At 41.0% G+C, this 16,424-nt stretch overlaps 1 protein-coding gene across 2 annotated transcripts; it reads right to left on the reverse strand.

The window, feature by feature from the left end:
* Positions 1-1,678: 1,678 nt before the first annotated feature.
* Positions 1,679-15,967, reverse strand: rint1 (RAD50 interactor 1). 2 transcript variants are annotated; one of them, XM_028044233.1, is made up of 15 exons: positions 15,701-15,967; positions 15,484-15,609; positions 14,551-14,666; positions 14,054-14,227; positions 13,837-13,974; positions 12,620-12,800; positions 11,903-12,013; positions 10,937-11,162; positions 10,492-10,629; positions 6,127-6,221; positions 5,814-5,918; positions 5,389-5,609; positions 5,049-5,229; positions 2,709-2,827; positions 1,679-2,048 (listed from the first exon to the last, which is right to left on the reverse strand). In XM_028044233.1, the coding sequence occupies exons 1-15, from the start codon at positions 15,932-15,934 to the stop codon at positions 1,844-1,846; spliced, it is 2,370 nt and encodes a 789-aa protein (XP_027900034.1). In that variant the 5' UTR covers positions 15,935-15,967; the 3' UTR covers positions 1,679-1,843. The 2 variants fall into 2 exon arrangements, with proteins under 2 accessions (XP_027900034.1, XP_027900036.1); XM_028044235.1 differs by having other exon boundaries at positions 15,484-15,592; positions 15,701-15,921.
* Between the last annotated feature and the right edge of the window lie 457 nt (positions 15,968-16,424).

The following is a 16,424-nucleotide window of genomic DNA, read 5'->3' on the forward strand; positions in this document are numbered from 1 at the left end:
CTATTTAAAATGAGGCAGGGCTATCTGAAAAGATTGTTCAACAATTTAAAATGAGGATTCATAAAAAAATATATAATTTACATTTGAGTAAAATTAGCATCTCAATAATCAATGGAAGAAAATGCTTATCAACATTATAGCAATTAAACCCTCCTTATAATGAGTGAATAGCTTTTTGTCTTTTTCCACTGGTACAATAATAATTTATCTTGAGGTTAAAATAAATTGGTGCCATCATTCTAATCTTTACCTCGCTCCACAGATTCTTGGTCAGACTCAAGTCAGAACTCTGGCTGGGCCACTGTAAAAACTTAATATTACTTGCAGTCAGAAGAAAGATGTTGATGAAATTAAAAAGATTATTTTAATCCTAAATCTGCCAGGCTTATATGAAGCTTTGGCTTACCTAAAAATGAATGTCTGCTGAAGAAAACAATGAAATAAACTGAGAAATAAAAGACTAAGTGTATTGCTAGAAGGAGTATATCTATATATATAAGTATTTTTACATATTTTAACACAGTTGCAACCAGTTTAAATAGATAGAATGAAGACACATTCTTCATTCATTTAGACATTGACATTTTTCTCAATGTCTAAATTAACTTTAGACCATTAACAAGAACAGTTTGGTTGGTTAGAATGACCTGTGTTATTCATTAAAAGCCATAATAATGGGAAAAAGAATATATCAGAGTTTACATGTAGAATGATTACTGTTTCTTTAAGCAATGTGGGACTACCCAGAAGTCACATCTGAGTTAATTGGAGCCACAACTGCAACACTTTACTTTCTGGTTCGACACAAGTCTATTCAAGAGAAATCAGCAAAGACATCAGGAAGAGACTCATGGAGTTGCACCAGTTTGGTTCATCCTTGGGAACAATTTTCCTTGAAGGTGAAGCATTCATCTGTTCATAGACATGATTGGAACGTCCAACCATCCAACCAGAGGAAGAATCCATTACTCCAAAAGAAACAGCAAAAAGCCAAACTGCAGTTTGCAAATGTTCATAGAGACAAAGAGCTTCATTTTTGGAGACATGTCCTCTGATGTGATGGGACTGAAGTGGAACTGTCTGACCATAATGACCATCGTTACATTTGGAGGAAACATGGGGATGTTTGTTGCCTGGAACACCATCCTAACTGAAGTATGGTGGTGGCAGCATCATGTTGTGGGGCTGTTTTGCTACAGGAGGAACTGGTGCACTTCATAAAATAGATTCATAAATAGGCATTTTGAGGAAAGAACATTATGTGGACACATTGAAGTGACATCTGTAGACATCAGCTATGAAGTCAAAGCCAGGATACCAATGGGTATTCCAGATGGAGAATGTCGTTCGGGCAGAGTGGCCCAAGGACAAGGTTGATGTTTTGGCGAGGCCATCTCAAACCCAGAGCAAGATTAAGATGGGTCAGAAATCCTGCAAACTAATGGGACAAGCGCAAGGAAGGAACCCCCGTAAGGTTTAACCAAGGCAGTTAAAGGCAATGCTAGCAAATACTGCACTGTACATTTCATACAGTTCATCTTGAAAGTATTCACAGCGCTTCACTTTGTCCTCATTTTGTGATGTTACAACCTTTGTTATATTGGTTTGTGAACCTGCTCTGATGAAGTTTGATAAGTGAAACAACCACCATCATGACAAAAAGACTCAAAGACAAACATTACCTTAGAAGAATCTGAATTTATTAACTCTAATTCTAATGTAAGAACCAATGTTTTGGATTTAAGAGTGCAAGAAAATACATAGAATGAGACACCAGTCTTTCAGCTCATCTGATATGGGCATGGGCATGGGCTCCACATAAAAGGAATACAGTCAGCCATTGTTATATTCCTGGCAGTAAAGCTTTGAGGTTGAGAAGGATTAACACATCGCATGGTGCCAAACAGAAAACTCCCAACTCATTCAGAGCAGACTCTGGTGAAGGATCTTCAAAGTCTGTTGCTTCCTGCTCAGAGCGTTTAAGGAGATCCTTTAGGAGAATGGCAGAGCCAACCTTTAGACACAAAATAATGCATGCTTCCTTCACACTGCAAAGACAAAAAGGAAGACGGGAAAAAAACCCAGTTACATTTGGTTCCACAAAAACATTTATCAACAAACAAAAGCAAAGAAATCAATCTTTCACAACAATCAGTGGCTGCTCTGCCATGAGACAGGGCCGACTGACAGACTCCTGCCAGATCATGTCTGCAGTTAAAATCAGTCACCCCGCTGTTGTTAACTTAGCTGCTATATTTAGTAACTTTTCATACAAACTAAATACAAAAAAAAACACTGAATCGGGAGGTCAGAGTTTTTAAAGTTCGGCAATCAGCCAGAAAACTGCAGTTGGTGAACCACTAGTATTTTTAGTAGGGCTGTATGATTCCAGAAAATTGTAACACTGACATCAGTTGTGATTAGCCCTCTTTCTTTAGCAATAATAACCGACTAAACAGGCTCTGACAATTGTAATATAGTCCCTCTTAATATTGCATTCAAGCAGCCCTTTGCAACTATGATATTAAACCCACTGGTAATGTGTTGATGCCGATTTAATGCATTGTGTAGCACTAGTATTTAACTGTCATGATACCAGGAAGATCTCATGTTGGCCCTCTTGCCCTTTCCCGTCTCTGGATCCTGGTCAGTGGGACGTTGTGCTGCAAAGGGTTAGGGTTAAAGCCGAGCCGCTGTCAAACACTTACTGCTTAAAAAAGTTCTCAGGTCTTCTGCAGTAATGGCCGAACAGAGGGAACAAGTTTCTGGTCATGTCGAACTGGAGCTGAGCTGCTCCACCATCACTGAAGTGATTAGACAAAATAACCTGGCAGACAGAAACAATTCATGAAATTATTGGTAGCACTAATAAGCACTTAAAGATGTTAACAGCTTCCCAACGATGACAAACCACTTTGATTTCTTTCAGTCTGGTTTCCATGATTACCACAGTACTGGATTGCCCTCGTCAAAGTGCTCAATAACATTCACATAAATACAGACCGTGGAAGAACCACAGTGATGGTTCTGTTGGACCTATCTTATCTTATATTACTGAAGTGAATGGAGAGCTGGGTCGGACTCTCTGGTACTCAACTGGCTCTGATCTTACAGAAAAAACAGGGATTTATTTGTGTCAATAGGCAACTTCTGATTGAAGGCCTATGACCCCACTCATTCAATATCTATATGCTCTCGCTAATTCAGGTTATAACAGGATATAAGATTAATCATCATATCTATGCAGATGGTACAGGTGACTGTGAACCCATCCAATCACTGAACAGATGCTTGGAACAGATAAATGTGTTGATGTGCCAAAACTTTCTCCAGCTGAAAAGAAACAAAACTAAAGTTATTATCTTTGGACCATGTAGAGATAACACACAGCTTCAGTAATCACAACTGAAAACCAGAGATCAGGCTGAAATCTGGCTGTAGTGATGGACTCAGACCTGATCCTTCAGAGCCACAAAAATACAGTTACAAAGTCAGCCTGCTATCACCTGAGGATCATTAAAGGAGTAGTGTCTCAGCAAGAGCTAGAGAAACTCAGCCATGTGTTTATCTTTAGTTGCATTGATTACTGCAACAGAGTCTTACAAGTTTATCTGAAAAAAAAAAACCCAAATCAACCCTCCAGCTGTAGCTGATCCAGAACGCTGCTGCTAGAGTTCTGACTGAAACCAAGAAGATAGAGAACATCACCCAGTTCTACAGTCCTTCACTGAGAGAATAGACTTTAAAAATACTGTTAGTTTATAAAGATCTGCTGTTGTTGAATCAACCTTCCAGACCTCCCAGGTCTTCTGGTTTTGCTCTGCATCCAGAACCAAACATGGAGGAGGAGCATTCAGCTTCTATGCACCACAAATTCCAGATCTGGAATTTGTGGTGCATAGAAGCACCACAGAGTTTTTTGGAATAAACTTCCAGAAAACTGCAAAACCACAGAAATACTGAGTTCCTTTAAATAAAGGCTAAAACCAACCTGTTTAGAGTTGCTTGTAATGTAATATTTGTTATCACGTGGTGCATTTATGACTTTGTAATTTTATAACATAAAGCACTTTGAACTGCCTTCTGCTGAATGGGCTATAATAAAAAACATGACTAATGTATGTTTCTGTGTGCCCAGAAAATATATAATACTGCCCCTCTAATAAGTGGCTTAAAATACCTGCACTGACGGTTCAATAGAATTTATTAAGAATTTAAATGTTTTGGGAAAGAAAATCACTCCACAAGGCCAATGGACATAATCCTGATAAAACTGGACTACCGCTCTTGGCTTCAAACATTTTCTGTTATGTAAAGAAGAAGCAACTAGGCTCTTGGCTCAGACAAGATGTCCCAGCCCAGCAGATAGCACAGAGTTCTGACCCAGACATACAGCCTGCAGAGAGACGGATGGACCAGGCTGTATAGTTGACCCGAAAACCAGGCCCCACGTCTATTGAGAGCAGACGAGACAACAACCCTCTGCTCCACCTTGTGTCTCTCTGCTCACCTTTTGAAACTAATAAAGTTAAAGGTCTGGTGGGGTATGGCTCTGCCAGCTTTACAAAATCTACACATTGACATCTTGGACTGTTGTTGTTTGCAAAAGTTCATAACTTTGTCACAAGACAATCTGCACAGAGGACTTTTACATCACGCTGTAATTTGTCGTCTCTGTGATCAAACACTGGCTATTGTTTTGTTTATGATGTAATCTTTACTGAAATCTTTGAACATTTCTGAACAGTTCCAATCACAGACAACAAGAAGCTACCATTGTTTAGTCCTACAGACATAAAGAGTCAAAATGTAGTAGATTTTTCATTGTTCGTTTTTTAAACCTAAACATGAGGTCTTCTGTGTGCATTATGCCACCAGTACAGTCCAATAAAACCAGTTCACCCTGCTGTCCCTCAGGAAATGTCCAAAACAGTGAAATAAAACAGCTGAGTGCATCAGTGTGAAGCACTGTGGGCATAGTAAAGTCTCTCACCATATGAGAACAGCTAAGCTGTGAATATCACAAACAGAAACATCACAGCTCTCACCTCTTGGTAAATGAAGTTGTCCAGTTTCTCTGCCAAACCCTGCCAGGCGAGTTGGAACAGAGAAACACTCAGGACCTGATGAAGGTTCAACAGTCTATCCCTCACACAAAGCATCATGGGACACGCTGAACTGGACAGGGACATGGCAGACTGGTCTTGAGGAGGTGGAATGGACAACCATCTACAACAGGAGAAAAAACACAATATCCATCTATTCTGATTAACCTTTATTTTGAAAAACATTTGCAATAAAAACCGGGTCAAATATTGAAAAAAAGTCCATTAACCAGTACAAAAACCACCAGATTTGTGACTGTGTGTGGCACATTAACAGATTCACCTTTCCTGACAGTATGGCTGGGCTTTTTCAGCCGTGTCTCTCATTAGAAAGTGCAGCAGTCTTCCCAACATATCTCCCTTCAGTCGATCTAGCAGTGACAGCAGACCATCGAACAGAGACCCCTCCAGGGAGGCCAGACGCCCGACTTCTGTCATCTCCAGGCTGCCCAGAACCTCCTGCTGTCCCAGAGAAACCGCAGCCTGCTGCAGCTGGAGGAAAAACTGGAGCACACACACAGGAAGCAGTCACACATTCTGCAGCCTTCAGTTCCCGTCATTCCTCTGCAGCTCTGGCTTCATGCTTAGCGAATACGTTACTTGTAAAACTCAGGATGATTTTACTGCTCTTGTTCTGCTCAAAAGCTCATCATTAAGAGGTGAACACAATTTTCTGCTAGAACTGCAGTCACATAAACCCATACATACCACATTGTCCCCCCAGTCTCTCAGAATGGTTGAAATGTAGTTGACTGCATTGAGGATGGCGCAGTACCGGACCCCCAGTGGGCAGCGGGACTCCTCTTTCATCACCTGGGAATAAAAGAAAAGAACTTTTATTGTGGTGGGACATTCATGTTGGACATTCTGGTTGTTCCTGATGTCGCAGAGCAGAGTGTCTGATTCCTGACCCATGCTCTCGAAGGCCAGTGAAGTTTTCTTGCTGAATCATGATTTTATGTTTTTCAAAGCGTTATGAAACAAGTTTTTTATGATAGCTGACATCCGGAGTCATCCTTACCTGAGTTAGTCGTATGCGGAAGTCATCGACCAATTCCTTCTGCAGCCCAAAAAACCTGAGCTGTGCTGCAGGACTGGGCAAGGCCCGATAACGTTCTGTAAGTTTGCAACCAAACACAATTAGCTGACAAAAACTGTTGGAGGAATCTATACTATAATTACATTTGTAGTGCTCTTTTCAAATGAGCTTATTGTGGCTTTTAGTTTTGGCAAAACTTTATCCATTTTTTATCTCTGGGTCAGGAGCAGTTTAAAGACACAGTATTATGTATTTTCCAGGCCCACAGTGCCATTTTATAACATAATCAAGTAACTATGTTACTTTTGGTCGTTATAAAAATGCTATTTATATCAAATATGACTTATACGAAATGTCACTTGATGATTTAGCACCTTGAAATTGGGCCTCCGTCTCCTGCGTTTTTGAAACTCCGTCTTCATGAAGTCATCACAATATGGCTCCTTTATTAACCCTTTAACAACATTTTACCAGCATTGAACCGAGAGGTAGTTATATAATGAGCTTAGCTGATGTGCAGTTCCACCAAGTGTTTGCTAATTGCTGCTAGCTAGTCTGAAGGAGCTGATTGGGTAAGCTACTGTGAAGGGCTGCTCTGTCAGGAGGAAGTGCTGAAGCTTGGAAACTTTGTAGGCGGAGCTAGGTCCAGCCAGGAGTTTAGCACAGCTGAATGGTTGCCATGGAGATTAAAGGATTTCTCAAACATGCCATGTATGACTCAAAATGAGGGAATAACATAACATGATGTATAACAAAAAAAGGTCAATTTTACATAATACTGTCCATTTAACACAGAATGGGACACTTTTTACTCATTTGCTTCAAAATAATCTTACTCCTGTTGCTTTTCTACCTTATCTATAATTATCAAAATGAGCAAAAACCCTTTGTGCAGATTATAAATTATTCTGGATGAGTCTATATCTGATAACTGACCAGCTTGAGGAGGTTTTGAGTTGTCAAGAAAACCCGAGCTCATCCCACTTCCCCATGCTGGAGATTTTAGTTTAACAGTAATAATAAATAAAGTTATCTTTAAAATTAATCACTCAAGTGACATCAGGGCCCAACAGTAGACTTAAGTGTCAATAAAGTTAGTTTAACAGTAATAATAAATAAAGTTATCTTTAAAATGAATCACTCAAGTGACATCAAGGCCCAACAGTAGACTTAAGTGTCAATAAAGTTAGTTTAACAGTAATAATAAATAAAGTTATCTTTAAAATGAATCACTCAAGTGACATCAAGGCCCAACAGTAGACTTAAGTGTCAATAAAATAAATCTAGTTGTGTGTGTTGTTTTTGTCTCATGCAAACTTTGCTTTAATTCTACTTTTTTCTATCTAATCATAAAAAATCATAGTCAGTCAGAGAGAGTCATTAAACAGGAAAAGCAGGTTTCCTGGAAAAAGAGGAAGTTTCCAGCATGCAGATTTATAAAAATAGTTGAGACTATTTTAAAGCATGAAAGTTTTAAAAAATTAAATCTAAACATTTTGAGTAATTTGATAAGATTCAAAGTAAAATACTTATATTAATATTGATTTACTTGTAATAATACTTACACTTATATTTGTGAGAACACTTATAAGAAAAACAAGCAAATGTAACTTTGGTATCAAATAATTAGAATAATAAATTATTCTTGGTTTCTTTTCAGAAAACATCTGTAATAACTCACATTAAGATCATAATAAGAGTAACTAATAAGTTATGGTTATAAAATCATAAATGAATGATAGATCAGAGAAGCTGAAGAAAATAAATGTGATATAAGTTATGGTTATAAAATTATAAATGAATGCTAAATCAGAGAAGCTAAAGAAAATAAATGTGATATAAATGTGATTTTGACATTGAACTTGAAATGGTGTAAAAGGTTGTAAAACTGCAATTAAACATCACTGATATGTTGGAGGTAGATGGTAGGTGAAAGGTGACAGGAAGGGAAAAAGGGGAACTAACAGGAGAGCAGAGATGATCAGCACCTTATATGGAAACAGGAGGTTGAGCAGCCCTGAGACATTGGCACAGACATCATGACATGATGTCTCTTAAGACAGTGACGGATATGAGATCATCTGTCTAAGCAGACAGATAAACCCTATATAAGGTGGGTGCAAAAGAGGAACCTTTTGTTGGATCCTCCGGGCAGCTTCGAGCCAAGATCGAGATGGACAAAGAACTCTGCAGCTGAAGAAGAGCCGGGGCCACGGAGCCGGAGACTGTCCTGCACATGGAGACCAACCCGTCTGGCCCACAATCTGTGGCTTCGAATCGCACTTCTCTCATCGGCTGGGTTCAGACCCCAAAGACAAAGATGAAGACAAAGACAAGGAAGAAGAACTGGTGCCTTTTTTCCTGCCAGCACCAAGTCCTGTGTGACCTCAGCATCCATGCGGAGAAGAAGCTCATCGGACCTGCGGAGATCCTGGCCTTCGCCGATCAACATCTTCCTCCTGCTGCCACACCTTCTTCATCATCAAGCCAGGTCTGGGGTTCGAAACACCAAACTCCGTCCGTCTCGCTCTAAGGTTCCTTTTTTAGTACTCAGTATCAGCAGTAGGGAAAGATAGACTAGATGATTGATTTTACTTATTTGATTATTTCTGCTACTGAATTAAGCTGTACTGACCCTTGCAAAAATGCCTTACTAATAAAATATTTAGCATAAAGAAAATCTAAAGATGTTGTGGACATTCAGTTAATGAGTCACCTTAAAGTTCTTTGATGGTTGTAAAATAGCTGTGATGTTTGATTCTGGAGAGGAAGAGGTGGAAAATGTTTTTAGGTTGCTGGTAGCCCATATTTAAAACCTCATCCTTGGGACTCGCCCGAGTCACTAAAACCTACCTGGTTCAATAACAAATGCATGTTGTAAAATAGAGAACGAGCGACCGTTAACAGGTGTGCTCTGTGAAACTAGTTGGCTGTAGGCTGCTCAGTCTGGCTAATTCACAGGGGGAAGAAGGGTGGGACACCTGGATGTAGGCCGTCAGATAACCAGGCGAATCGTTTCTCGAAACCAGCTTAAACAGAGTTTACTTCAGTTCTGGACAGGGTAAATCCCAGCAGATTTAGGAAACTCAACGGACCCGTTAGACGGAGAGCTGGTAGCACATCTCCCCTCTCAGAAGAGGAAGTACGAGAGTGAGAGAGTAGAGACAGAAAGGAGGGGGGGGGTGTTGCGCAACAACAAGTGGCGCCCAACGTGGGGCCCAGTCCAACGGAGTAGGAGGGCCCTATGGCCAAGTTAGTAAAAACAGATGTGAGGATCTGAATAGCTCACTTGGCTTGTTAACTCTTAAGGAATAGAGTTAATGGTGACTGATAAGGCCGTCAGTCACAACCCTTGCAGTAACTGTATAGCATACAGGTGAGGGAAAGCTTCTACTGAGGATAAATGACCGGATCCAGACAGTGAAGCTAGTAGCCAACATAGTCTAGACCCATCCCTGCTCGAAGGCTAAAGAGAGGCTTTGGGGGATAGACAACTCGAACCGACAGAGAGACGGAGTGATGGATGATCACTTCGAGGAGGAAAATCTGGGGAAGAAACCGGAGGAAGCCGGCCGTCCAGATCGTTTGGAAAATGAGGAGACCTCAACAGAACTGCATCAGCTTTCTGCACAGCTACTGTGACTCAGACCTGAAGCAAGTGGGGAAGTTGGTTCCAAGAATGAGGAACTGAAACATCAACCCGAGACAAAGGAAAGTTGGCTCAGTCTTGCTGGAGAGAAAAGTATCATCAGCCGACGATGGATGAGGAAGCACACCGCGTCCTCCACTGCAGCCATCGAGAAGACATCCGGCAACAGAGGAACAAACACCAGCAGCTGACATCATCACACAGACGCAGACATGGTTAAAGACATCCTGCTGGATCTGGAGCTTGAAATTGGGCCAGCACAACCCACCAGTAAGAAACGACCGTAAGAGACATCTGAGAAGCCAGAACAACCGGAATGGACAATCTACACCGATGGATCCAGAAAGGGGTCCGACCAGTCGGCATACTGGGGATTTATTCTGAAGCAGGATGGCAGAGAGAAATGCCGTCAGAAAGGAAAAGCTCCCGGTAGTGCTCAAGCCGGAGAAGTAACGGCAGTACTGGAAGGATTGCTGGAGCTGGTGAAAAGGAAAATCAAGAGTGCCAGGTTAGTAACTGACAGTTACTACTGTGCTCAGGCCCTTAGAGAGGACTTGGCCATTTGGGAAGAAAGAGTGAGAGAGTAGAGACAGAAAGGAGGGGGGGTTGTTGCGCAACAACAGAGTTTACACACTCCTGGCCATACCAACACATTTCTCAGCTTCTACTTTATGTGTGAAAACATGATGAAGTCATACCTGTGATGACTTGCAGGAGAGTCATGAATGTCTCTGCACACTCTGGTGCCTTCAGCTCATCCATGTCACTGATGTCTTTGTACTGAGATGTCCAGGCTCCCTCAGCTGACAGCATAGCGTCCATCTTCTCCACAGCCACTGTGAGCAAACGGAGAGAAAAGCGCAGGTAGTTATGCAGGCAACGTGGAGGATGCTCCATGTTGCCTGGTGTTCTGGTTCATAACATCATCTCTAAACCACAAATAGGACAAAGACATTTAAATCACTGAATCATGGGGGAAAATGATCAACTAGTACATCACTGTTTGATTTAGAATTTTCTAGCAGATGTCAGAGTTGTTTCCTACATAGACAGGATGCAACATGAGCACTGAGTGATGAGATACGGCTTTAAACACAGCGAAAGAGGAAAAAACTGATGGACGGCAGTCAGCTAAGAACTCACTCTTCCTCTCCACGGCGAGCCACTTCTGAAGGAAGGCGTCATCAAGCAGGATGTGGAGCAGAGCGGGCAGCATTGCCGGGTAGGAATGATGGCTTCTCAGGTCCTTCTCAAACTGCAGGACCTCCTCCACTAGGTGGCAGAAGAGCCCATCATCATACAGCATTCGAGAGGCATCACTGGCTACCTTCTCCTGGACTAAACACACCAGGCCTTGACACAGCGCCACCTGCAGGCAGACAGAGCCAACAAATTGCTTCTCTCCTCACCCATCAGGAGACTTTGTTCCTTTTTTTCTAAATTCAGAGGATTTGTAGATGAAACTTTCTGATGTTAAAACCTAACATTATAATTTTAGGCAAAACAAGAACTTGAACTTTAATGTTTTAATTTGGATAGATTAATAACAAAAAGATCATGTGTTAAAGTTAAAATAAATATATTTAAACATTTTTGAAACGACTTGTTGAGATCAAAGATCTACTTTCCAAGAGTAGATAGCTGTACAGTTTTAGCTGTATGACATCTAACAATCAAGCAGTCCAACCATTAAAAACATTTAAATTCAGCGAGACCAACAACAACGGTCTGACAGAGGAATAAATAATTACTTTTTTTCCCCCTCCCCTCCAGGGGGTCTTTTGTGGGCTCTAGTGTCCCTTATATAAAAGTAAGCTGACAGGAAAGAGGAAGAGAGAGGGGGGAAGACATGCGGCAAGTATCGCCGGGTCCGGGAATCGAACCTGCGACGGCCACGTCAAGGACTCAAGGCCTCCAAATGTGGGTCGTGCTATCCCTACGCCACCACAGCACACCCCAACAATTACATTTATAATCAGTACCTGCAGTTCCATTCTAGGTTTTCAGAAAATATTTCCACATGTCTAATGTAAGCACTGCTAGCTAAGCTAGAACTGATCTCAGTGCCAGATTTGGATCCATTTTATTTCTCTCTTATAATCAACATACCTTGGCACTGATGGTTTGTCCGGACCGGTCAAAGACTGGCTGAATCTTTTCCTCCATGAAGGTGGCGCTGTTCTCCATCCATTTCAGGACCTGAGTGAGGTACCACTCTGGCTGGAACACACATAAACATGAGACTCTTCTAAAGCAGGGAACCAGTCTAGTTAGTGTAGAGCTGAACTAAAACGGCTCATTTCCCCACACACAGTGCTTCATTAAAGAAGGTACTAAACCAAACAGGAAAGTGTTTAAAGGAGGAGTCCTGAAAGGCATATTAACAATAAAACTCCTTTTATTATATTCAGTCTCCTGCATTTTCATTTCCTCAACAGTAAAAAAAAGATTCTTTAATTATAAATATGTAAGTGAAACTCAGCTGCACTATCAAAAAAAAGTCAATTAAACTCCAGTTTCAAAGCACAGAAACACTTGTAGGTCGAGATGGAAAGAAAATAACTGACAGGAAGATTAGAACCAATCCACAGAGAGATTGTCTCACAGTTAGCTTACAGTTCACCAATAGAAACCAAAGCAACAGCAAAAAAATATGGAAGCAACTTGGTAGAACTTCTTCTAAACATACAGGTCATTAAGGAGGAAGACTTTAAGTTTATTTTACTTTTCATTCTGAGAGTAAATGTCACATGAAGGAACCAGGGAGAGGAGTTGGGGTTATGACATCAGCTCCGCTGTGCGTTGGGTGTTCAGTGCAGGACAAACCTTGTGTATGGAGTTGGTTTGACGATTTCCATAGAAGTGATATCTGAACCTCTTGCTGAGCGGCTGCAGCATGATCTGAATGGGCAGACAGAGGGACGGTGCTGCGGGGGACAGGGTGGATGAAGAGCCAGGCGGCGCTCCTTGAGTGGAGGCTGAAACCCTCTGAGATATGAGGTCATCGCTTTGAGGGGCGGTTACAGAAACCAACGGTCTGATGGAAGCTGACTGGAGTCAGTGTTTATGATTTAAACTTAGCATCAGGAACAATAGCTGAATTACTTACTGTAGCATTTAATAATTTAAGTCTGTTAAAGGGGTATCTCAATAGATTAGAATATCACTGAATGTTCATTTATTCATTCAAATCAATTCAAAAGAGAGATTTTTACACTCACACGGCATTAGTTTTGTTGATTATTACTACTAGCTAAATTAAACTCAAAACTCACTTTAAAAATTCTTAGAAAATTACATTTTTACTTAAGAACAATAAAAGATTTATTATTAAAAAAATGTTTTGTTATAGTCACATTTATGAACTGACAGATGTACAACAGGTTATTTAGTCCTCTACATGGACAGTCAGTCATAAACACCCACTGCTAAAGAAACTGACTGTTTACAGAGAAGTGGACTGGAATGTATGGAAAGTTGAGAGAAAGAAAAAAGTTAGGCAGAAAAGTGTGCACAAGGAAGTTGGACTGCTGTCCAGCTACTTTAAGAGGATTGCTATGCCATGAAGAGGTGGATGGCGCCCCCTGGAGTCTCAGTAATGGAAGTTCTCAGACTCGGATGTAACTGGTTTTGATGCAGCCAAGTTATGATTCATATTCCATATGGAAAGGCTGCTCTACTTGGCAGCCTTTGTTGCCAACTAGAGGCTGGAGTTACTCTGAGTTATACCTCATTTTCCTAACAACCCAACGTATTTACCTGACCTGTGTGCCATGTTGAGATGAACAATCTCTACTCAGTTCAGGCTCTGCTTCATGGTGAAACTCAAACTTAAAATTAAAATGTAAGATACAGTCGGATTCAATAAATCAGAGTTCAGATGAGGTCAGGCTAAAAGTACTTCTGACAATAACAACATTTAAGCAGGTATTAAACACGCTTTTCCCACATTTCTGCATTCAGTGGTTTTTGATGTAATATTCTGTAATATTAAGCAGTTAAAATGACTTGTACTGAGCAGCTCTGTACATGTGAAAGGATACGAGGTCTGCAGAGCCAGCAGCTGCAACAGCAGTCCCTCCAGCTGGCTGCTCAGCTCCTGGTAGTTAGCAGGTGTCGTCACTGACTGGTTAGGTGTGATGATGGGCCACTGCAGCTGAGCCAACACTTTCTCAAAATCACTGTGACAGAAATAAAAAGGAGAATCAGACTTCTGAAGAATCTGACCTCCTGAGTATCGGGGCTTTGAGGTAGAGCTACCTGGTGAGTCGATCCTTGATGATGTTATGCCAGAAACAAAGAGTTTTCCGGAGAAAGTCACAAAGATGGGAACATTGGGATTGGTTTAGACCACAGTCCAGGGCTGCCATGTTCTCTACTCCCTTTATGGCGTCCCACACACTGTTGATCATCAGAGACTGCTGGACTGCAGCACTGTGGACACAGCAGCACACACAGACACCACACACATGCACCTTACATGTGATGCACAAAACTGTTTCCTAAACTCAATCAGGAGACAAAGTCACACACAATGTTTTCTCCCACATGCACAGTACCATAATATTCATTCTTTGTCTCTAATACAGAGCCTTGTTGACCCCCAAGACTTCTGGGAAAATATTCTGTGAACCGACGAGAAAAAAAAGGAACTTTTTGGATCTAGTCTAAAAGAGGCTGACTCTCTGTTTTGTGTTTCTCTCCTTGTATTTAATGACCAATCCAGGTTCTTAACCATCTCTCCTGGTTTACTGTACCTAAGCTCCTCTATGTGGTGAAGACACTTCAGGTATTTCATGGATCTCTCTATGAAGTCCACATGGTTACATGTCTGGCCCAGATCCTCCATCCACTGCTTGGTCCCCTGTAGGTGCTAGAGAAGAGCAACAAGATCATCATAAATACAAACATCACAAAACACACATAACACGACTAGGGTTGAAATGATTAATCATGATGAGTCAATTAATTACATAGTCCTCAATTAATTTAGTAGTTGTTTCTATGTGCGATGGACTGGCAACCTGTCCAGGGTGACCCCACCTGTCGCCCATTGATAGCTGGAGATAGGCACCAGCACCCCTCATGACTCCAACAGGATAAAGGTGTAAGAAAATGGATAGATGGATAATTTAGTCATTGATTAATCGTTAACTGGAATGTGCAGACTAAAAAAAAACTACACATTCAGAGTTGTAACTAACCCTGAACTGTAAACAATATTTAAACATTTTGCATTTAAAATAAAAACATCTTTGTTTGTAAATATGTTTAACTTCACCTGGTTCAAACTCACTGAAGAAAGCAGTTATTGCTTTTTAGGAAGTTAAAATGACTATTTTATCATTTTCAAAAAACAACTGGGTTATTTGTTTATTTGCATCTTTAACTTAGTTCTTATAATGTATATGTAGAAAAAGCTTAAGTAGTTAAATGACAAATCTGTAGAATGAGGCAATTGTTTTATCCAGCTAATTGATTAATCGTCAAATAACCGATTGCTGAAATAATCATTAGTAAAAAACAGAACGAAAATACATAGAACCAACTGGACAGACTGTGGTAAGATTTCTAGGTGAAAAAGCAGCATTAATCAGTGGGAACTGTTCACACGATAATCTCAGGTTTAAATCTGACCTTTGGACACTTTGACCTAAAACTATGTCTATCGCTGTTTCTATGAGCTCTACCTGCTGCAGCCTGTTGGAGATGCGCTGCTCTCTCTGCAGCAGCTCGTCCAGAGAATATCTGACCTCTACTGCAGCAGAAAGAGCTGCTGCAACTTTAGGAGGACCAGAACTGCAAACATTCACAACCTGAATTAAAAAAGGAGACATTCACATTGGATTTTATATTGTCATAAACTTGTGTTTACTTTTCTGTTTACTCAGAGTTGAGCCAACCAACCTGCTTCTCCAAAGCTTCGGTCTCCTCTCGGATCTTTTCCAGCAGCTCACAAACATTCCTAGAGGATTTCAGGATGTCGCTCTGCTCCTTCTCCAGGACTCCAGAAAGTCCGTAGTCCTCCTGCTCCCCCAAATCACCAGGAACTCCTCCATTCCTATGAGAAACCTTCTCTTTTAACTGGTCACTACTTTTTCTCATTGGGGAGTTCTGTTGATTCTCTGTAACTGCAGCCATTTTCCATTTAATCTACCGCGGTGACGTTGTCTTTCTGGCGAGTACAAATCGAATGTTAAAATTATTGCCCCCTGCCGCTTCGGGGTGGTATGAAAGCAGAACGAAAGCCAGGACAGGTGGTTCTTCCTCAGGGTCCTCATGAAGAAGAGGCGCTGATGCGCCTTCTTAATGAGTTTGGAGCAGCTGGTCGTTTTGTTTGTTTTTATTGACTTGTATTATGAATTGAAGCACACTTAAATAATATCCAAAGATGATGTGCAAATCCGTTCGGCTAGGATGAATATCCAGATCAACGTGAAAAGCAATGAAAAGTACATGTTTGGAAAACATAAGCAGAGATGAAAGCACATTGGCGATGTCAACGTTATCAGACTCAGCCAGAGAAAGGAACAAAACCCCCATAATACACCCAGAGGGAAGTACACTGATGTACTTTGTACATCAAAGTACACCAATTGGATACTTTAGAGACCCAATTTTTAAGTTTAAA

The sequence above is a fragment of the Xiphophorus couchianus genome, chromosome 17 (genome assembly GCF_001444195.1).
Source record: "Xiphophorus couchianus chromosome 17, X_couchianus-1.0, whole genome shotgun sequence".
NCBI lineage: Eukaryota > Metazoa > Chordata > Actinopteri > Cyprinodontiformes > Poeciliidae > Xiphophorus > Xiphophorus couchianus.

Bases quoted from the DNA above. Each gene is read 5' to 3' on its own strand.
- rint1 (XM_028044233.1), bottom strand. From the start codon at position 15,934: ATGGCTGCAGTTACAGAGAATCAACAGAACTCCCCAATGAGAAAAAGT. The intron at 11,163-11,902 runs GTATGTTGATTA...GTCTGCCTGCAG, and splicing joins GACAAACCATCAGTGCCAAG to GTGGCGCTGTGTCAAGGCCT. The intron at 2,049-2,708 runs GTAAGTGTTTGA...TTGTCTTTGCAG, and splicing joins CCTGAGAACTTTTTTAAGCA to TGTGAAGGAAGCATGCATTA.